General features: G+C 36.0%; 1 protein-coding gene, 3 long non-coding RNA genes and 1 pseudogene across 4 annotated transcripts; all 5 read right to left on the bottom strand.

Annotated features, from left to right (window-relative positions):
• Positions 1 to 23914, bottom strand: part of LOC124453907 — a 90842-nt pseudogene that overhangs the window by 35478 nt on the left and 31450 nt on the right.
• On the bottom strand, positions 4492 to 6147 carry LOC124453837. The gene is made up of 6 exons (XR_006951214.1): positions 6119 to 6147; positions 6005 to 6031; positions 5863 to 5930; positions 5215 to 5264; positions 5031 to 5125; positions 4492 to 4653 (listed from the first exon to the last, which is right to left on the bottom strand). It is a non-coding gene; the product is annotated as an uncharacterized LOC124453837 (long non-coding RNA).
• On the bottom strand, positions 7258 to 7545 carry LOC124453844. Its single transcript, XR_006951221.1, has 3 exons — positions 7458 to 7545; positions 7343 to 7377; positions 7258 to 7281 (listed from the first exon to the last, which is right to left on the bottom strand). It is a non-coding gene; the product is annotated as an uncharacterized LOC124453844 (long non-coding RNA).
• Positions 7783 to 9424, bottom strand: LOC124453829. Its single transcript, XM_047004678.1, has 3 exons — positions 9287 to 9424; positions 9062 to 9164; positions 7783 to 8028 (listed from the first exon to the last, which is right to left on the bottom strand). The coding sequence occupies exons 1-3, from the start codon at positions 9418 to 9420 to the stop codon at positions 7897 to 7899; spliced, it is 369 nt and encodes a 122-aa protein (XP_046860634.1). The 5' UTR covers positions 9421 to 9424; the 3' UTR covers positions 7783 to 7896.
• On the bottom strand, positions 13101 to 13399 carry LOC124453845. Its single transcript, XR_006951222.1, has 3 exons — positions 13338 to 13399; positions 13224 to 13250; positions 13101 to 13151 (listed from the first exon to the last, which is right to left on the bottom strand). It is a non-coding gene; the product is annotated as an uncharacterized LOC124453845 (long non-coding RNA).

A 23914-nucleotide genomic window follows, 5' to 3' on the forward strand; every position in this document is an offset into this window, starting at 1 on the left:
AACCTTACACCATATGACCAATCTTACACCATATGAACAACCTTACACCATGTGACCAACCTTACACCATGTGACCATCCTTACACCATGTGACCAATAATAAGACTTCTTCACTCTCACGTTCATGTAGTATTGCAGTTTGCTTTTCAGCTTGACGTTGATATTTTATTTTTAATTTCATCAACCTTTCGTTTCATTCTTCAATATGTAGCTTTGTTTGTTTTATTTTAAGGTAAACAATTGTAATATTGGTCCTGCTCAAAAAGTGAAGAAGTGATTTCTCAAGGCTAACTTTGTAGATAAATAAAAATTATTTGCGCGGATTTGCGTTGCAGTTTTATTGATGTATATCATTAGAATGATAATATAAGAATTTGAGAACTACTTCTTCATAGGAATAATAGCGTTATAAAGTATTAAATGATAATTCAATGTGCACAAGACAATGTCTCAGTTCATATAACGCTACATTCTGGGTCTCATATAAACTTATATTGCTGGCGGTGAAAAATTGATATGAGTAGTTTAGCACCTTTGTTATAACATCAGACTAGCACGCTAGTAGCAAAGATTAAAACAGTTTGAAATGTTCTTGTTGAATGAATATGTTACATTTAAGAAATAGAAAAACATTTCCAATATTCTGTAGAGTTATATAAACACGCGTTGCAGGTTACTGTTGCAGGTTCGCTACCTGCAACAGTAATATTATGTACGAGTAATATTTTATAAATGTTAAATAATTATGCTTTGCTGTTTCCATTAGCCATTAATTAGATCATGCTAAAATGTTCAAAGTGGAAGTTATTATATGATACATTGTACTGTAAAGCACCTTGTGAATCAACCATATTCAATGTTTTAAACATCCATGATTCTGCTGAAATTACAATCGAATACGAAATACTCTAAAAAAGAGAATTTACAAGTCCGAAATGAGTATTAGACTATGGAAATGCTTTAAACTTGCAAAATTATTCACTTCTATTCATTTGGATGCTTATTTGGGGAATAAAATTATTTTCAACTTACAAACAGTAAAAGAATAGACTGGCTTGCTACATTTCACATCCAATTGAAATCATTGAATCATATCAAATGAAGATAAGTATAGTCAAACAACGTAGTATAGCTATCTATACTACAATTACTAATATTAAAATAATTAAATGACTATTGCATGGAAAATTTTTACAGAAATGAGCAGCTAGTGTATAACACAAGTTAAAGTGGATGTAAAATCAATAAACTCACCTAAGAAAATCTAAAGCTTTAGACATGACGTTTTCGAATTCGGCAAAAGATAGTTGATCGTCTCCATCTAAATCTGCTTCATGTAATATCTAAATAACAATATGGTAAATAAGTATAAGACAGCTATTTTTCTCATAACTGCTTGAAACTTTCAGCTGTGTAATCATAGTAATATAATAACAAAACAATATGGTGTGCATATTTTTAATGATTTTATGCAATTCTTTCAATACATAATGAAACATGAAAAAATCTTTACTTTGAGAAGTGCACATCTCTCCTAACCTCGTCTTTTTACTTAGTTTGTATGCATGGTAAGGACAACACACAGGGACGGGTTTAGGAGAGAACACACTTTCCTACCCTCGTCTTTTTACTTAGTTTGTATGCATGGTAAGGACAACACACAGGGAAGAGTTTAGGAGAGAAGTGCACACCTTTCCTAACCTCGTCTTTTTATTTAGTTTGTATGTATGGCAAGGACAACACATAGGGACGGGTTTAGGATACTGTTGGATTCAATTTGGCGAGACTACAGTTTATTCAAAGACAGCTTGAGAATCGTGACGTCACATTCTTTGGCGAGACACGCGAGAGACTGGGACAAATACGAAAAAAGAAGACAATTGTGAGGAAATTTCGATGAAGGTTATTTTGTTGTTGATACTTTGACAATTAAAACGATTGTCTTCAAAAGTACACAATGGCTTCGGTTGATTTCTGTCTATAGCCATCTTCGAAGATCCCTAACCCAAACTGTACCCCTAGAGGGACAAGGAAAATCCCCGTGTGCCCTTTAAATTACAATTTTCGTGATCAGCAGACGTTTAAATTTTGCATGATTCAGCAGTTATTGATACTGGGTCAGCCTTAAAAGCTAAAGAAAAGAATTTCGATCTTGGTATTTTAATAACTAAATAATGGGCTAGCCAGACAAAGACAATCGGAGTCTTTTACTTCTATGACATTGAAATACATTTTTTTGCGTCTAATCCTAGCTCCCAGCTACATAAATAATCTTACTGCAAACTGATTTCAGAAAAGTTAAATTTAAATGAAAGTGAGATCATCAAATTCAACATCACAACTATCGGTGAATACCTCCATCGAATGAAAATATAGAATTAAAATAAGTTATTACAATACGTAGGGGAGTAATTCCAACTATAAACAAGAAGAAATAATGAATCGATTAACAATTATCAAGCAATTAACCCATCTACAAAACATATAAACAAAAAATGTATTTTATGAGTTACCAAAATGAATACAGAAAAAAACTGCATCCTCATATGACAAAGTAGTCTTCTGGTCATTTCAGCATTCAACAAAAGTGATGTAAAATTGTCATGGTTCTTCTAAGATATGGATTTATTTTCATGAAAATGACCCAACAAACACTTCACTCATTTTAAGGAGCTTTACAACTTCAAAGTAGATAGATTGCAAACGTAATAATCTCATATACACTGTAAAAGTTCCATACAAGTTTCTTAGCTAACAAAAAAAAAACTGTTCCAGTAACTAAATGACTATTGAAAACTTGAAAATACAAATGTTTGTATTGAATATTATCAAGAATATATTTAAACTTTTTTATATACAACTGTTGTTGTTAGGACTTTAGTGTAAATTTTTTCTTTAATTCACGGACTCCAAAAATCTTGTAGAAATGTAGAGGAGAGTACCAGGAACACGTAGATACCAAAGATAGATAATCCACGATAGATTTAAGAGCTAAAATTTTCGAACGAAGACGAGCGCGTGATAAACAAAACAACCGCCGATCGCACCAATTTATAAACTTTGATTTCTCGGCGAAAAAAGGACCAATTTCAGCCAATAAACTCTTGAAATGATCGCTAGACTTTTAGCTACAAGATTATACCATAAAGTAAGGCCAATGAACAATTTTGAAGGAAGAAGATCAAAATTTCGAAGAGCACCGCCGGAAAATTCAATGGCCTTGCATTTTTGACCTTACTGTGGCAAGATATCAGGCCGTGTAATTTAAGTAGGCCATGAAAGCTTCAATGTTAATTTCTTTAGTATTGCTCGTTCATAACAATCTTTTGCTTTTTGTACTCTCCCATATCACTGTAAACCAAACCAAATGTTATCATTCGACAATTGTATATCATATTGCTTTTGGTTGCCGTATTGGAGCAAATAAGCGAAAAGCAATATGATATACATATATGTATATCATATTGCTCTTCGCTTATTTGCTTATTAAGCTTCAATGTGTCTGCGTCGTAGCGAAACGTTTCCTCCGTAATTTGCTGCTTGAAACGCGTCAATTTGGGCTGAAAAAAAATCCATGGATGGTTATTCGCCTCTTCCTCGATGACGAAAAAACGGAAACTTTTCGTAATGGCCAATGAACGGCGAGCAGATCTGGACATGAGAACGCCCGCCGTTAGCAGGCTGTTTTGGTTACACCAAAAACCAATTTTGGTTACTCAAAAACCACAGTAACGAGTTTTACGCTAATTTTACATAGAGATTTCAGACCTATTACCTCTAAATTTCTAATAGGTATTTAGTACCTAGATCATGTTGAAAAGAAACCAAAACCAAAATTTCATTGAAACCAATTCAAAGCAAACATACTGAGCTATAAAAACATTGCTGTAGTGTAGTTCAACAACGTACATGTCTACACCACTGAATTAAATATATCAATCGTATAATTCTATTGCACGTGTAAGCCACGTGTTACCACAAAATCTCTCGCAAAAAATCGCGTCAGGTTACGGCAAAAGTTCCTTTGCGGTAACGCAGCGGTAATATGGGTTTTTTTACCACAATCTGGAAAGCCAGGTCAGCACACCGCAGTATTTAGACAACATGACACAGGAAGAAGCATGCCATTATTAGAGATGTACGTTTGCAGAAGAAACAGCTCAATTTTTTTCTTATTATTTTAACCTAATATGTAATTGATATAATCAGGTGTAGACATTCCTAAAAAGCTGGTTTGAGGACGAACTAGAATTCCAGTGCACGCAGCATGGCTTTTGATCGCGTCAAACCGTCCACTCGCGTAAGTACAATGTAATTGCAATATTGACAAACCGTTAAATGACCTCGAACATCCAACGACAATCTACCACCGCTCAACTGCAGCTCGTGATCATTGCCACAGGCGTTTTCAGCTGAGCTCGGGATCAACTTTAATTTACGTAAAGTAAAGTTGATCCCGAGCTCAGCTGAAATTAACGAAAGGTGGTAAAAGTCTTGCTTTGCAAGCACTTTCTAAAAATTCCAACGAAAGAACGAAAACCTTCTTGATTCATACGATAAAAGCCTGCAATACAGTAAAAGATAAGAATATTGATCAACTGTGCAAAACCTCCAACTGCTCTTTCTCTCTTGATGTTGCTGTGTACTCCAGATCTAAGATATCAAACTTCGGTCAGTCGATATATTTTGTCAGAAGAAAATAAGTACTATACACTACCCTTAGCCTTCGCATAATTTACAAATGGACTTATACATGGACGCTAATATAGCGGGGGAGGGGGTGAGGCAGAAGTATTGCATGGACTATATTATACGTACGTACGTACTGAAGTGATCTATAAACATTACACAAGTAAATGTGCTTATCTACGGGTCAGCGTATAAGCGGTAGGGTTTTCTGTGAAAGTGAGTTGAGTTTCACGATTTGGGTGACCTAACTGGACATACTCAGGATAGGGCTTGTACATGGGAGGGGTAGTTCACCCTACGCAAGTGTAAGAGGATGCCTCAAGACACCACACTGCACTTACTGAGATCATTCAATTCTTCTTCGTTCTGAATTTTTCTTTCCTCAAGTTTGAGACGATGCTTCTCGAGATCAGTGATGTAGGTGTCGAATTTAGTCCTAAGAATCGACAACATCCCCAGTACATGTTTCCACAAATTAATACAACGTAGATGGTGGAAGCAAGATCACGGTAAATCTTCTCTTACTTGTCGAGCTCTAGTGTTCTCTTTTGTTCCACTAATGCTTCAAGCTTTGACTAGGTTAAGTATGAATATGTTAAGACTGTTAGCTACACATCTATCAACTGTGAAAAGATGGAGATAAAAGGGAGGTAAAAAGGGGGAGGGTAATTTCAAAGATAATATGAAATACAAAAGTATGTATTTATAAAAGTGGAAGCGACCCACACCCCACCCCACCCCCTACCAAAAAGGATGAATGATAAATTTCAAACACGTAGCTCACTTTAACAAGATGCACCTTTAAAGGGATGAACGTGTATGGGAACATTTGTGGAAAATCCTTTAAATTAATTTTGCACAAATGAAGCTCCGTGCAAGAAAAATCACAGTACGAGTTTTGGCCAAATAATCTGAATGAAAATCGGAAAACCGAGCCATTCCTAGGATCGAGCCAAATTATGTCATAAATTATGTCACAGTAATTTTTCACAGTGATGGAGCTTCACCAGTGGCCAAAGTTTTGGCTCTGAACAATTTATATGAGCGATTTTCCAAAATGTTCACACATGTACGTAAAAGTACCCAACCGTTTGCGATTATTTTGCTCACACTCACATTTAGAAATAAGCAATTTGAAGTTCTCAAAATTTCACGACACAATATCTTTCCTACCGGTTCACTTTCAAGTCTCGCCAGTTCTTCCTCCAGTAGCTTGTTTTCGTGACTCAGCTCTTCGTTTTCTGGAATATGAAAATCATAAAATTGTACATTACAAAGTGACGATGCACATAATTTTTCAACAATACACATTTACCAGCAATAAGTGGAGCATTCTTGTTTCCTACATTAATAGAAACAGATACATGCATAAATCTTGTAGGTCACTACCAAAGGTTACAGGAATTGATGCAATGACAACTTCACTCACTCAGTTCTTCATATAGTGTTTCTGTGTACTCATCCAAATTATCTAAGTCTTGACCGTAAATAAACGCTTCGTACGCTTTCTCAATACATAGTGAGACATTAACAGTGGCAGAAACATCTGCTGAATACAGAGATGGATCTGGAATGATTTAGTAGTGTTTGCTTTGGTTTAGATTAGATTTTCTGAAGATACTTTGCAGGTTTTGCCCTATCATGTCAGACATTTACATTTCGCTTAATTGTTTGGCATATTAATACAATTCATTGGAAAATCAAGCATAAACATCCCATATATCTATGACTGTCACAGCCATATTAAACTAGGTACATTTGAAACACATGTTATCACATGTTATGGCATTCAGACTGCAAAGACATTTTGATAGAGATAAGAACTTACCTTGTCCTCATCATTCATGGGAAACAGACATTCGTCGATGGTGTCATTAACATTTTGAGCCAACTGAAAAAAAAAAGAAGAAAAGGAAATCACGCTTTAAAATGTTTGGGCAAACTCATCAATCTTCAATTTGTACAAAATTCAACCTTGACAAGTTCCATAAGCCAGTGAAGTGCACCAAGGAGCACTGGCCATGTGTGAGGTGAGCCAACATTGGATAATGATGTTTTATGAATGGTGAAGGGGTAACCAAGACTCTTGAAGATTTTCGGTACTTCCTCCTCTGGTTTTTCTTTTAGTTTTTTATATGTGTCCGTTGGACTGATATGGCTATAAAGGAACTGTAAAATACAACTGCAAAGTAAATTGAAAAGTTCATAGAGATTTCAGGCTCGGTAGGTCACAAACATTGTGTGAATTATGTTATACATTGATTACTAGAATGCAAATTGGAATATTTGTGATATGATAGCAATATGATGTTTTATATCAATGCTGCATCATATTAATGCTGTATTTGTTTCGATTGGATGCCCAGAAGCTGCATATAAATACTAGTATCAATTTGATTGTAAGACAGGATGTATGTTTTCCAGAAAAATTTGAATATATTTTCTCAACTAATACACACACTGGTCACCAACGTGAATTGATTCAACAGAGATCAACATACTAACGGAAAATACTTTCAGGAACTCTTTGCTCGTTGGAATCGTCATTTTCTTCATGGAGATTGGATACTGGTAATCGTTGACCGAAAGAAACTGAACAGACAAAACAATTCAAAAACTACTTTTACCATAATGCCGACATTTTAGCAAATACCTGCAATATGTCTTGTATTTCTTGATGCTGATAAGCTGAAAGATAAATGGCAATACAAGTAACTTAACTGATGAAAATTGCTGTTTGTTAAATTGAAGATAAAGCATAATCTCACATTTATCACTAAGCGGTCTGGAGTCTTTTATCTGCATGTACGATTCACGTCCATATTGACTTGATTTTCTGCTAAAATTCAAATGAAAAAGCACACATAACTCCCACAGTATTCACAAGAAGAAGTTCCTGTAGCACCAAGAGATAGTAAGCCAACAAAACAAATAGTTATGTTAACAACGTACTATACTGCTAATATACGTTATGGTACAAACATTTTAAATCCCATAAAGGAAACCTGCTAGCTCCAAAGATGTTTTCGGACGCGATATGCCTGACAACCTTGCACCAGTATTAGAAAGACGATCGCCCTGACTAATCGTGGGTTTGGTTTTGTAAGTGTCGCCGTATAAAGTCGCTCATTGTGGATTCATTTATTATTCATTTAGATAGCCATGAAGATTAAGAAATAAATGGCTATCTTAATCTTCATGGCTATCTTAATCTTCATGGCTATCTTCTACAATCCTGTCGATTTCTTCATTGGAAAGAACGCAGGAAACCTCGGGAATAGCACTCCTCATTTTCACAGACCATTCCTTCGTGTTCTTTTGAACTTCTTTAACACGATTCTATGCGAGGAAAGCAAGCTCTTTTACGATTTGGCATTTCAATAAAAACCACGAGTTTTTTTTAATTCATTACAACACAACAAAAATACAACGCATGCGTCGATTGGTTTGCTTAAGTTTCATTAGGGAGCTTCAGCAAAGAGTACGAATTACGTCATTTTGGCGCGAAAACATTGTGACATCAACAACTCGTAGCCGTCATCAATCTGAGTACGATATCTATGATGTCTTTTAAAGAAACGAAAGTAGGTATATTTATTTATTGTGCAAGAACTTAGTTTACAATACTTTTTTTGACCTTCCAAGCTTTATTTCAGTATCTTTTTATGAACGCAGGTTTACAATAAAAACGAAAATACGACCTGCAAAACTTCCATGTATCTGGGACGCAAAGTGAATTATAAAAAGACAATAAAGTAATGCAAATATACAATCTATAAAAGGTAGAATAATGAAGATTTTTCTCTCTAAACAGTCCTATACCCACGCTAAATCAGTATTACGAATTCATCGATATTATTATTAACAAATAGAGCCGTAGCTGCTTCTCAAAATGCTTTTTTTTTTCACAGGAAAAAGCTCGTTCTGTTGTTTACGGCTAAAACAACCATTTGACGACGCGACACCGACCACGAACTTCCTCGTGCCATTCCCTTACACGGTCAAACTTCGTACACGTAGTCGTACTCTTGCTAAAGTTCGCTATTAAGTTGAAGATTTTAAGTTTCAGTTGAGCAGATTAAGTTTTCATTAGTCTGTGCAAACCAATCTGTGATCAATCAATTAAATCAATTAAAGAGAATGTTGCAAATCGATCATGAATACATTAATGAGGGGAGGAGAGGGGTTGGGTGTGGGGTTAAGACATTTCCTTGAAATTTTGTTTGGCATTATTGTTATTTTATAAAAGAAAAGAATTTTTCCGTGTTTACACAGGTTTATGCAAACCACAGAGACGTTTGTAAAAACTCTCGAGCAGGCTCAAACACGGCAAATATCTTTTATGATAAATAGAGGTGAAAAAAAACATTACCTCTATTATAGTCTTGTGTTTCAGAACACGCTCACACCCATTACGTAAAAATGATTTTAAAGATTCTTCTTCACGCTTCAACTCTACTTCTGTTGATTTTAATCTTTACATAATTGAGGTAACATAAAAAATGAAAATATCACGATTATTTGAAGTAAAATTCATGATGAAATCCCGTAACAGTCAAAATGAAACATGCTCATAATTACTTTCTCCTCAAAATACCTTTCTTTGGCATCCTCGAGTTTCTTTCGTTTTCCCGACATTTCAGTTTGATTATCCAATCTCAATCGATCTATCAGATTACGCTGATCTTCAATTCCGTCGGACAAAATTTTTAATTCTTCGTCGTTTCGCATTCAATCCAGCAAATAGCGTCTAATTGACGCGTTTCAAGCAGCAGATTACGTTTCCTCCGTAATTTGCTGCTTGAAACGCGTCAATTTGGGCTGAAAAAAAATCCATGGATGGTTATTCGCCTCTTCCTCGATGACGAAAAAACGGAAACTTTTCGTAATGGCCAATGAACGGCGAGCAGATCTGGACATGAGAACGCCCGCCGTTAGCAGGCTGTTTTGCTTACCCCAAAAACCAATTTTGGTTACTCAAAAACCACAGTAACGAGTTTTACGCTAATTTTACATAGAGATTACAGACCTCTTACCTCTAAATTTCTAATAGGTATTTAGTACCTAGATATTGTTGAAAAGAAACCAAAACCAAAATTTCATTGAAACCAATTCAAAGCAAACATATTGAGCTATAAAAACATTGCTGTAGTTCAACAACGTACATTTCTACACCACTGAATTAAATATATCAATCGTATAATTCTATTGCACGTGTAAGCCACGTGTTACCACAAAATCTCTCGCAAAAAATCGCGTCAGGTTACGGCAAAAGTTCCTTTGCGGTAACGCAGCGGTAATATGGTTCTTTTTTACCACAATTCCGGAAAGCCAGGTCAGCACACCGCAGTATTTAGACAACATGACACAGGAAGAAGCATGCCATTATTAGAGATGTACGTTTGCAGAAGAAACAGCTCAATATTTTTCTTATTATTTTAACCTAATATGTAATTGATATAATCACGTGTAGACATTCCTAAAAAGCTGGTTTGAGGACGAACTAGAATTCCAGTGCACGCAGCATGGCTTTTGATCGCGTCAAACCGTCCACTCGCGTAAGTACAATGTAATTGCAATATTGACAAACCGTTAAATGACCTCGAACATCCAACGACAATCTACCACCGCTCAACTGCAGCTCGTAATCATTGCCACAGGCGTTTTCAGCTGAGCTTGGGATTAGTTTTACCTTACGACATTTTTCGTTATAATGCTCAACTTTTTCAAGAACCTGCCAAAAGGCAAAACTAACAGTCGTGAGACTATCACGAAACAACTCATTTCAAACAGAGAAAACAAAAAGGACAAAGAATCTGTTCTAAGCGGTGTCCCAGTATGGACGGAGTGATGTTGTGGGGAGGGAGCAATAACTTTTAAAGACTAAAATGCTTGCCTCAATTAATAGATATGAAACCTGCATAATGTACACCTTCTGTCGTTCTTAACTATGACTATTTGATAGAGTTCTGTACTATTACGGTGTTAAACCTTGACTGGTTTGCAACTTTTGTTCTGGATAGAATGTGATGGGAAATCTCATGCTATAGGGAGAAGGCACCTCGATATTAACCCCTATATAAATTTCCCGCCAGTGGTTGTTGTCAGTAAATTTCAAATATACCTGCTCGTATCTGCGCGCATAATTCATTTCGGTCGCCCATATGTTTTCATCCAGCGTATCTCTTCTTTCATATGTTTTCATCCAGCGTATCTCTTCTTTCATGGACTAAAAAAACTCCATGAAAGAAGAGATACGCTAGATGAAAAACTCCATGAAAGAATATTCTTCTTCACGCTTCAACTCTACTTCTGTTGATTTTAATCCTTACATAATTGAGGTAACATAAAAAATGAAAATATCACGATTATTTGAAGTAAAATTCATGATGAAATCCCGTAACAGTCAAAATGAAACATGCTCATAATTACTTTCTCCTCAAAGTACCTTTCTTTGGCATCCTCGAGTTTCTTTCGTTTTCTCGACATTTCTGTTTGATTATCCAATCACAATCGATCTATCAGATTACGCTGATCTTCAATTCCGTCGGACAAAATTTTTAATTCTTCGTCGTATTGCTGAGAAGAATCAATGATCAACATTCACGTAGAGATAAAGTTTAGACTAAATAAACTTGTCTTGTTTAAGCATCAGTAGTACTTTGCTCATGAAAAAATGAAGTTACAGTAAAAATAAAATGTCAACAATCTCTCAACATAAAGAAAGAATGATAAAAAAAGTAACTCACCCCATTTCTAAAGAACTGAAACGTATACTAGATCATAAATGCCTCAGAAATTTTTAATTCTTCGTCGTATTGCTGAGAAGAATCAATGATCAACATTCACGTAGAGATAAAGTTTAGAAAATGTCAACAATCTCTCAATACAGCAATACTTGCAATACAGCAAGTATTTCAGGCAGACGTCAATTTGCAAAGGTAAACAGTTTGAAAATCCTGTACCGAATTGAAAATTATACGAAAAACATTTTCCGAAAGTGGATTACTTTGGAATACGCGATCAAAAAATGTAGACAAATGGAACGCCAAAAATGTTTCAAAAACTGATCAAAGCGCCACATTCCATCGGAAGTGACGCTGCCACATTATAAACCGCGTTCGTGTGCAAGTCACTGATAAAATAAAACAGTAACAGTCAAAATGAAACATGCTCATAATTACTTTCTCCTCAAAGTAAACTTCAGTCAGTCGATATATTTTGTCAGAAGAAAATAAGTACTATACCCTACCCTTAGCGTTCGCATAATTTACAAATGGACTTATACATGGACGCTAATATAGCGGGGGAGGGGGTGAGGCAGAAGTATTGCATGGACTATATTATACGTACGTACGTACTGAAGTGATCTATAAACATTACCCAAGTAAATGGGCTTATCTAAGGGTCAGCGTATAAGCGGTAGGGTTTTTCTGTGAAAGTGAGTTGAGTTTCACGATTGGGGTGACCTAACTGGACATACTCAGGATGGGGCTTGTACATTGGAGGGGTAGTTCACCCTACGCAAGTGTAAGAGGATGCCTCAAGACACCACACTGCACTTACTGAGATCATTCAATTCTTCTTCGTTCTGAATTTTTCTTTCCTCAAGTTTGAGACGATGCTTCTCGAGATCAGTGATGTAGGTGTGAATTTAGTCCTAGAATCGACAACATCCCAGTACATGTTTCCACAAATTAATACAACGTAGATGGTGGAAGCAAGATCACGGTAAATCTTCTCTTACTTGTGAGCTCTAGTGTTCTCTTTTGTTCCACTAATGCTTCAAGCTTTGACTAGGTTAAGTATGAATATGTTAAGACTGTTAGTTACACATCTATCAACTGTGAAAAGATGGAGATAAAGGGAGGTAAAAGGGGAGGGTAATTTCAAAGATAATATGAAATACAAAAGTATGTATTTATAAAAGTGGAAGCGACCCACACCCCACCCCCCCCCCACCCTACCAAAAAGGATGAATGACAAATTTCAAACACGTAGCTCACTTTAACAAGATGCACCTTTAAAGGGATGAACGTGTATGGGAACATTTGTGGAAAATCCTTTAAATTAATTTTGGACAAATGAAGCTCCGTGCAAGAAAAATCACAGTACGAGTTTTGGCCAAATAATCTGAATGAAAATCGGAAAACCGAGCCATTCCTAGGATCGAGCCAAATTATGTCATAAATTATGTCACAGTAATTTTTCACAGTGATGGAGCTTCACCAGTGGCCAAAGTTTTGGCTCTGAACAATTTATATGAGCGATTTTCCAAAATGTTCACACATGTACGTAAAAGTACCCAACCGTTTGCGATTATTTTGCTCACACTCACATTTAGAAATAAGCAATTTGAAGTTCTCAAAATTTCACGACACAATATCTTTCCTACCGGTTCACTTTCAAGTCCGCCAGTTCTTCCTCCAGTAGCTTGTTTTCGTGACTCAGCTCTTCGTTTTCTGGAATATGAAAATCATAAAATTGTACATTACAAAGTGACGATGCACATAATTTTTCAACAATACACTTACCAGCAATAAGTGGAGCATTCTTGTTTCCTACATTAATAGAAACAGATACATGCATAAATCTTGTAGGTCACTACCAAAGGTTACAGGAATTGATGCAATGACAACTTCACTCACTCAGTTCTTCATATAGTGCTTCTGTGTACTCATCCAGATTATCTAAGTCTTGACCGTAAATAAGCGCTTGTGCGCTTTCTCAAGGTAATCAAAATACAACTGTGGTAACAAGACAAAGGTGTACATAGTGAGACATTAACAGTGGCAGAAACATCTGCTGAATACAGAGATGGATCTGGAATGATTTAGTAGTGGTTGTTTTGGTTTAGATTAGATTTTCTGAAGATACTTTGCAGGTTTTGCCCTATCATGTCAAACATTTACATTTCGCTTAATTGCTTGGTATATTAATACAATTCATTGGAAAATCAAGCATAAACATCCCATATATCTATGACTGTCACAGCCATATTAGACTAGGTACATTTGAAACACATGTTATCACATGTTATGGCATTCAGACTGCAAAGACATTTTGATAGAGATAAGAACTTACCTTGTCCTCATCATTCATGGGAAACAGACATTAAATCGATGGTGTCATTAACATTTTGAGCCAACTGAAAAAAAAAGAAGGAAAGGAAATCACGCTTTAAAATGTTTGGGCAAACTCATCAATCTTCAATTTCAATTTGTACAAAATTCAACCTTGACAAGTTCCATAAGCCAGTGAAGTGCACCAAGGAGCACTGGCCATGTGTGAGGTGAGCCAACATTGGATAATGATGTTTTATGAATGGTGAAGGGGTAAGCAAGACTCTTGAAGATTTTCGGTACTTCCTCTTCTGGTTTTTCTTTTAGTTTTTTATTTGTGTCCGTTGGACTGATATGGCTATAAAGGAACTGTAAAATACAACTGCAAAGTAAATTGCAAAGTTCATAGAGATTTCAGGCTCGGTAGGTCACAAACATTGTGTGAATTATGTTATACATTGATTACTAGAATGCATATTGGAATATTTGTCATATGATAGCAATATGATGTTTTATATCAATGCTGCATCATATTAATGCTGTATTTGTTTCGATTGTTGGTCTGGGTTATGGCAGATAATTCACTGCGTGCAGAATTTATAGCAGAGTAAGATAGCCCTGAATGAAAAAGGTTAGTTAAAAATTGAATGATTGTGGTAATAGAGGGATTAAAAAATTCACATTTTGTAGCAACACAAAATTGACTCCATTTAGTTATATAAGTTTTGTATTGGGTTTTTGTTCCCTTTCTCCAAGAGGCCATGATTATCTCTGCTGAACTTGGAGAGACACCTATTGATGTAAGTTGTTGCCTGACACAAGACATATTTTCAACTCTAGCTTTTTTACTAGTGGATGCACTTCTGTTGGTGCAGCTGGTAGTTTGAGCAGGTTTTGCGACGGTGGACAAACATGAGGAGGTTGTAAAAGTATTGGTTGATTAGGGATACCAAGGTTGTGTTGGCCAATTTGGTATTACCAAAATGCCAGTGGCTTTTCCTGTAGAATTTTTGAACAGTTTGTAAGATGCAGCTGAAAGGAGGGAAACAATAAAAGTTTAAGTTTTTCCACGGGATGGAGAAGCATCAATATATGTTGCCTCAGGGTCTGGTCGATAAGAGCAGTATTGATTAAACTGTTTGTTTAGTCGTGAAGCGAATAAGTCAATTTCAGGCTGGAAATTAAACTTGCTCATGGCAATCTTGATACAAACGGGATTTAACCTCCATTCACCTTCACGGTACAATTTTCTTGACTCTTTATCCGCAATTACATTTTTTGACCCTGGTAAATGTGCGGCAGATATTTTGATTTTGTGTATTATGCAAAATTCCCAGATTTCTAATGCTGTAGTATTTAACATGACACTATGACTAGTGCCCATATTGTTTATGACAAACACTGCAGTACTATTGTCTACCATCTGGTATAGATAGAATGTATTTAAAAGAGTCCTTTAAATTTTTTAGCCACCATTTCAACTCTGCTTTGGATTCATCGGAAATAATCACAAACGATTCAAAATTGCCTTTGTTTTGTGATAATGCTAAAGTTTTATCTTTCTCAAGCTTGATAGTAAAGCGGTCCAAATTCCACTGCTGGAAGGCTTGATACTATATGGCCAATTACCTGAGCCACCTTTCTAATCGAACTTTAGCGAGCTAGAATTGCTTTAATAAGGGAGAGCAATTTTTCTTTTTTACTATTGGTAAGTTAAATTGTCATGGTTCGTGAATTTATTAAAAAACCAAGAAAAGTTATTTCTTGTACTGGAATAAATGCAGATTTCAATGGGTGAATGACAAAACCGAGCTTCTCTAATAAAATTAAGGTTTGTATAATTGTGTCAAGGCACTTTTCATAGGAACAGCCTACCAGGAGTAAATCATCGATGTATATAATGACAATGTGACCTATTACGTAATGTGGCCAGAACTGGTTTAAGTAGCTTAGTAAATTTCCTCGGGCAAGAGGAGAGGCCATTAGGAAATGCTGTATATTGGTAAAATTTTCCTTTGTAAAGGAATTTTAAGAACTTTTGAGATTCTGGATGGACAGGTACGCTATAGTAGGCATCCTTTAAATCTAAAGAGGCCATCCAGCAATCTTTTGTGATAAGTTTAAGTACAGTGTGGATATTTTCCATCTTAAAATGAAAGTTTTCGACCGATTCATTTAGTTTCTTTAAATTTAAAATCAGTAGGACACCACCATCCTTTTAGGAGTGGTAAAGATAGGTGATACAAATTCAGTAGAATCAAATTTACTAGGAACAATTACTCCTTTATCTCTCAATGCCTGAATAGCTTCATCGATTTAGCTTCTTCCTTGTTTAGGAAGAGAGTGAGGAGGAGACTGGTGCTGAACTGGTTTAAAACCTTTAAAGAAATTTTTGCCCTGAAACCATCTCAAGAATATCGGGTCTGTAGTAAGCTTTGCCCATTCATTGTGGCATAGTTTAATTGGACCAGCCTGAAATGAATTAACTTTTCTGGTCAAATAAGGTTTAAGTACATGCTCAACAAATTCTGAAAATTGTGTTACCTGATTTTTTAATAACTCTAGTTCTTTGTGAATGTTTGGGGTTTTCTGGGAGGGAACTGTGCCCTCCCTTGTTGGTATAAAAAAGGCTTGCGTGCCTGTGATTGGGTTGAAAACCGTTTTGTAAAATAGTTTGTGCCCGTTGGCCTGGATTGGGTATAAGATTCATTACTCTCATTCCCAAACAAAGAGGGCCCACTGCGAGTCCTTGCACAGAAGCGGTTTAAAATCAGGATGAAGTATGGGCGAATTGCCTCTTTGCGCTTGTATGAAAGTTCTTTGCATACATGGCCAAATAAAGCAGTTACATCAAGCAGTGTTGGTATAAGAGCTCTATAATTTGGAATTGTCTTATTTTCCCTGCATTGTAAAAGGTTGTCAATGCTACAAGCAAGCCCTGATAAACCTTTGATGGTGGAATCTTGTAGATTCGCCATTTTGATATCCCCTTTTTTAGTAAATGGCTTCATTTTTTGCCATATTTCTTGATTTATTCTCGGCACATACATTTGCTCGCAATTTTTTGGTCGAGGGTACTTAAAATTTCTTTTAATTTGGTAACGTCAAAATTTTCGCTAAGCTTGGCGTTTATGATTTTGCCAATTTTTCTGAAATGGGGGCCCGGTTGCTCCTTAGAAGATAGTGTTTGAGCAATTTCAGAAATAAGATCATCGTTATCGACCGTGTTTTCAATTTCTGAATCAATTTCTGGTCCTCCGAATAAACTCAAAGTATCGTCTGATTCATGCACAATCTCAGAGTTTCCCTCAGTACTTTCAGACTCAGGACTTTGCTGGTCAAATGAGCGGTCATTGCCGTCAGAATTGTGCCCAGACTTTGTGGCAATTTTTGCCCTCTTTGGGGCCGAGTGCTCATGCTGTTCGCCTTGTTCGGCTTCGTCTATTATCAATAATTCATTGTTTTCAATAGACGCACGTGGTCGCTTTTTGGCGGCATTATGCTCGTCAAATATACCTTTCAGATATTTATTCGTTTCTGACATGTTAGCCTCCATAGCCGAAAGCAATGAGTATAAACGTGAGTCACCGCTAGTGGGAGCACTATCAGGCCGTTGCGGCGCGCTGATTTCATAAAATTCAGACACGGCGTGCTCGTCATCGGTTAATGATTCGGATGACATACTTTAATTGTTTCTATATAAATGGGGCAAAAGTTATGAACAATAACGTAAGGAAAACGATAAACTTATCTGTAATTAGCGATTGTATCCTTTTAGAAGATCCTGTGAAATTGTATTATGGATGGGAAGGATTATAATGAATAAATATCCTTCCTAAATTTTTCCGTAGCTTCGCTTGCGACAAGACGTACACAACTGGCTAACTTGCGCATGCGTATGTTCTCTCTCGTACAACTCTGACACGACCATAGCTGATGACGTAGTAGAATCATTACAACACAACAAAAATACAACGCATGCGTCGATTGGTTTAGTACGAATTACGTCATTTTGGCGCGAAAACATTGTGACATCAACAACTCGTAGCCGTCATCAATCTGAGTACGATATCTATGATGTCTTTTAAAGAAACTAAAGTAGGTATATTTATTTATTGTGCAAGAACTTAGTTTACAATACTTTTTTTGACCTTCCAAGCTTTATTTCAGTATCTTTTTATGAACGCAGGTTTACAATAAAAACGAAAATACGACCTGCAAAACTTCCATGTATCTGGGACGCAAAGTGAATTATAAAAAGACAATAAAGTAATGCAAATATACAATCTATAAAAGGTAGAATAATGAAGATTTTTCTCTCTAAACAGTCCTATACCCACGCTAAATCAGTATTACGAATTCATCGATATTATTATTAACAAATAGAGCCGTAGCTGCTTCTCAAAATGCTTTTTTTTTCACAGGAAAAAGCTCGTTCTGTTGTTTACTGCTAAAACAACCATTTGACGACGCGACAACGACCACGAACTTCCTCGTGCCATTCCCTTACACGGTCAAACTTCGTACACGTAGTCGTACTCTTGCTAAAGCTCGCTATTAAGTTGAATATTTTAAGTTTCAGTTGAGCAGATTAAGTTTTCATTAGTCTGTGCAAACCAATCTGTGATCAATCAATTAAATCAATTAAAGAGAATGTTGCAAATCGATCATGAATACATTAATGAGGGGAGGGGGGGGTGTGGGGTTAAGACATTTCCTTGAAATTTTTTCTTTGGCATTATTGTTATTTTATAAAAGAAAAGAATTTTTCCGTGTTTACACAGGTTTATGCAAACCACAGAGACGTTTGTAAAAACTCTCGAGCAGGCTCAAACACGGCAAATATCTTTTATGATAAATAGAGGTGAAAAAAAAACATTACCTCTATTATAGTCTTGTGTTTCAGAACACGCTCACACCCATTACGTAAAAATGATTTTAAAGATTCTTCTTCACGCTTCAACTCTACCTCTGTTGATTTTAATCTTTACATAATTGAGGTAACATAAAAAATGAAAATATCACGATTATTTGAAGTAAAATTCATGATGAAATCCCGTAACAGTCAAAATGAAACATGCTCATAATTACTTTCTCCTCAAAGTACCTTTCTTTGGCATCCTCGAGTTTCTTTCGTTTTCCCGACATTTCTGTTTGATTATCCAATCTCAATCGATCTATCAGATTACGCTGATCTTCAATTCCGTCGGACAAAATTTTTAATTCTTCGTCGTATTGCTGAGAAGAATCAATGATCAACATTCACGTAGAGATAAAGTTTAGAAAGTTTCGATGCACGATAAACGAGAAGTAGCCAGATTTTGCAATAGAGCAAGTATTTCAGGCAGACGTTAATTTGTAAAGGTAAACAGTTTGAAAATCCTGTACCGAATTGAAAATTATACGAAAAAAATTTTCCGAAAGTGGATTACTTTGGAATACGCGATCAAAAAATGTAGACAAATGGAACGCCAAAAATGTTTCAAAAACTGATCAAAGCGCCACATTCCATCGGAAGTGACGCTGCCCCACATAATAATTAACATCATTATAAACCGCGTTCGTGTGCAAGTCACTGATCTGATAATAGACTGGATATAGCTTCTACAGGTATCAAAAGTGAAGCCTAATTATATATGCAAAATTCACTTCCGGGTACCACGGCGAGATACACATTACTTTAAAAATTTATGGCGGATAACGTTTACAAACATGGATTTTCGAATATTTAAGACCTTTCGCGACTCCTTACTAACCTCAAGTATTAGTCATGGATATAAAAGGTTATGCGAATCGATTTGACATCAAAATGATTCCTATAGCTGTAGAATATCGACGTTAGTGTTGATTTAAAAGTTGTACATGCGAGAATGTATTTTGTCCCATCGTTGCCAATGCAAGATAGTTCACTGCTCGCTTTCCAATTTCTGAGGCATTTATGATCTAGTATACGTTTCAGTTCTTTAGAAATGAGGTGAGTTACTTTTTTTATCATTCTTTCTTTATGTTGAGAGATTGTTGACATTTTATTTTTACTGTAACTTCATTTTTCATGAGCAAAGTACTACTGATGCTTAAACAAGACAAGTTTATTTAGTTTCTTTCACTTTATCTTTAGTTTCCATTTCTGTAGTTGTTTTTCTCAAATGGTAAACTCGCAATTTGCTCTTAATTATTTAAAAAGTATGATTTTCATCGACATTAAAATCCCACAAATGCGTTCTACACACATTAGGACACTTTAGTAAACTGCTTTTGAAACATCAAGGTAATTTAGCCAGCCAGGTATGAATTTGGAGGCCCTTTAAGAGTGCAAAAGCTGGGTGCATTGTTTAATCTTTATAATCATCTTGGTTTTGGTTTGTCTCTTAAGCAGATTTAAATTATTAACAGCAACATAAGACTGTGTCCACAGTTTATAATTATAAGTGTATCCAATTGTATCCAGTATATCAGTTTCACATTGTCTTCTGCTAATTCCTTTACAGCCATGAATACTGCTTCTCAGCAATAGTTTATTGTCTACAGCTGTAAATTGTTCAACTTATCGATTATTAAAGTCACACTTTACAAGTGGAATAAAGCTCTTGTCTTTCTTATTACTACAAGACTCAAGACTGATGATCAAACTATTGCTGAAAAGGATTCTAATGTCAACTGCAATTCATATTTATACCATCTCTAACTACATTCATATCTTAAGAATAATTTTAATCTTTTTGGAAAAATATTTAAGGCATTAATATTACATTCATACGAACTATGATCTTCTGGAATTTGCTTAGCACTTAGAAGAGGAAAATGAAATTTACTGAATGTAAAAAGGCAGTAATATCGTACATGGCTGGCTATATTGCCCAGATGGTGCCAAAGAAAATAAACTGTCAGTTTGTCATGAAGCAGTCGGTTAAGAAACCATAAAATGAGTCTGCTTTCTTGACTTTAAAAGACAGGGTAATTTGTTTAAGCCAACAGCAAGTGTTATAGTAATATGCAATGAAACAGAGAGATGCTTTCAGAGAATGTTGGCAGCTACAAACGGAAATTTACTGCAAGGGAAAGGAATTCCTGATGGTATTGCTGTGTCCGTATTAAATGGTATAGACTTGAGGACCACATTCAAGGATCTCGACGCAGACATGTTGAATACTACTGTTCATGAAAATCATATTTACTCATTAAGACCATATATAAATGTTACAGCAAGGTGCGAGTATATCATTTGAGAAAAACAACTACAGAAATGGAAACTAAAGATAAAGTGCGAAAGAAACTAAATAAACTTGTCTTGTTTAAGCGTAAGTAGTACTTTTGCTGAAAAAATGAAGTTACAGCAAAAATAAAATGTCAACAATCTCTCAACATAAAGAAAGAATGATAAAAAAAAGTAACTCACCTCATTTCTAAAGAACTGAAACGTATACTAGATCATAAATGCCTCAGAAATTGGAAAGCGAGCAGTGAACTATCTTGCATTGGCAATGATGGGACAAAATACATTCTCGCATGTACAACTTTTAAATCAACACTAACGTCGATATTCTACAGCTATAGGAATCATTTTGATGTCAAATCGATTCGCATAACCTTTTATATCCATGACTAATACTTGAGGTTAGTAAGGAGTCGCGAAAAGTCTTAAATATTCGAAAATCCATGTTTGTAAACGTTATCCGCCATAAATTTTTAAAGTAATGTGTATCTCGCCGTGGTACCCGGAAGTGAATTTTGCATATATAATTAGGCTTCACTTTTGATACCTGCAGAACCTATATCCAGTCTATTATCAGATCAGTTGTGCAAGTCCATGTACACAGCCGTACCTATTTTTAGTTTAGATTTAACCAGTTTTCAAAACAGTAAATTTGCTTAACACTCCTGCCGGCATTTATATTTTCCCGCTAAAGTTTTCGCCATTATTGAAGAGCAACGCAGACATTCAAACATCAATTTTCAACGTCAAAAACTGCAGTCGAAAAGCGAAAAATATTAAGCGATTCACTGATAAAGAACTCTTCTCGAAAAACCACCATTTAAGTTCGGATCATCTGCCTGGTAAAAACCATGAATATGGCAATTTATTTTCTTTGTTGTAGCTGAGAATTGTAAATGAACAGTAAAACGGCTATAGCTTTAGTATTGACCTAACATACGAAATACAACAACGCCTTTGGTAACTCCCACTAACTAGCGCTGTGTGCTTGAGGCGGTGTTTTGATGTTTTTCAAACTGAAACAAAAATACAGCAAACATACGAAGTTATTGTTGATGAAAAGCAAAACTTCAAAAATCGAGTATTTTATGTATTAAAATAACATGACGCCATTGTTGCATTGGTAACAAGATAGTCCAAGAATGACTATTTTTACTATAAATCGATGGTGAGCCAGGCCGCAATATCTTCTTCATCATCAAAGACGTCAAAGCGAGTTACAGAGAAACGGTATCCTTCGAAAAATCCGGCAAATAAACTTTCTAACGGAGCCTGTTTTAACAGCAGTCGGAGCCGGATTTTGCTTGGCCGGAGCGCGAGGTGAAAACGCGGAGTTTTACACAGTAAGACCGCTAAATCAAACGAATTTTCGTTTCGTCTAACAGTTCGAGTTATCGGGGTCCACTGTATTTGCAGGAACAGACAGTTAGGAGAAACACTTCCCTTACTCATAAACACACCTTTATGTTCCAGGACAATTCTTTTTCCACGGTGGCAGTCTTATCATTCGACAATTGTATATCATATTGATTTTCGCTTATTTGCTCCTGCACCTATGATTATTAAATGTTAGGATTTTTTCATAAAATCCAGCCAACTTCATGAAAAATATGAAAAATAAAGAAGCATGAACACATATATTGACAAGAATACCAAGTCAAGTTTTTCCTTAAGCTTCAATGTGTCTGCGTCGTAGCGAAACGTTTCCTCCGTAAATTGCTGCTTGACTCCAAACAATTTGATCTGAAAAAAAATCCATGGATGGTCATTCGCCTCTTCCTCGATGACGAAAGAACGGAAACTTTTCGTAATGGCCAATGAACGGCGAGCAGATCTGGACATGAGAACGCCCGCCGTTAGCAGGCTGTTTTGGTTACCCCAAAAACCAATTTTGGTTACTCAAAAACCACAGTAACGAGTTTTACGCTAATTTTACATAGAGATTTCAGACCTCTTACCTCTAAATTTCTAATAGGTATTTAGTACCTAGATATTGTTGAAAAGAAACCAAAACCAAAATTTCATTGAAACCAATTCAAAGCAAACATACTGAGCTATAAAAACATTGCTGTAGTTCAACAACGTACATTTCTACACCACTGAATTAAATATATCAATCGTATAATTCTACTGCACGTGTAAGCCACGTGTTACCACAAAATCTCTCGCAAAAAATCGCGTCAGGTTACGGCAAAGTTCCTTTGCGGTAACGCAGCGGTAATATGGTTTTTACCACAATTCCGGAAAGCCAGGTCAGCACACCGCAGTATTTAGACAACATGACACAGGAAGAAGCATGCCATTATTAGAGATGTACGTTTGCAGAAGAAACAGCTCAATATTTTTCTTATTATTTTAACCTAATATGTAATTGATATAATCAGGTGTAGACATTCCTAAAAAGCTGGTTTGAGAACGAACTAGAATTCCAGTGCACGCAGCATGGCTTTTGATCGCGTCAAACCGTCCACTCGCGTAAGTACAATGTAATTGCAATATTGACAAACCGTTAAATGACCTCGAACATCCAACGACAATCTACCACCGCTCAACTGCAGCTCGTAATCATTGCCACAGGCGTTTTCAGCTGAGCTCGGCATCAACTTTAATTTACGTAAAGTAAAGTTGATCCCGAGCTCAGCTGAAATTAACGAAAGGTCGTAAAAGTCTTGCTTTGCAAGCACTTTCTAAAAATTCGAACGAGAAACAAAACCTTCTTGATTCATACGATAAAAGCCTGCAATACAGTAAAGATAAGAATATTGATCAACTGTGCAAAACCTCCAACTGCTCTTTCTCTCTTGATGTTGCTGTGTACTCCAGATCTACGATATCAAACTTCGGTCAGTCGATATATTTTGTCAGAAGAAATTAAGTACTATACCCTACCCTTAGCCTTCGCATAATTTACAAATGGACTTATACATGGACGCTAATATAGCGGGGAGGC

This window comes from Xenia sp. Carnegie-2017, unplaced genomic scaffold (assembly GCF_021976095.1).
Source record: "Xenia sp. Carnegie-2017 unplaced genomic scaffold, XeniaSp_v1 HiC_scaffold_26, whole genome shotgun sequence".
Lineage (NCBI taxonomy): Eukaryota > Metazoa > Cnidaria > Anthozoa > Malacalcyonacea > Xeniidae > Xenia > Xenia sp. Carnegie-2017.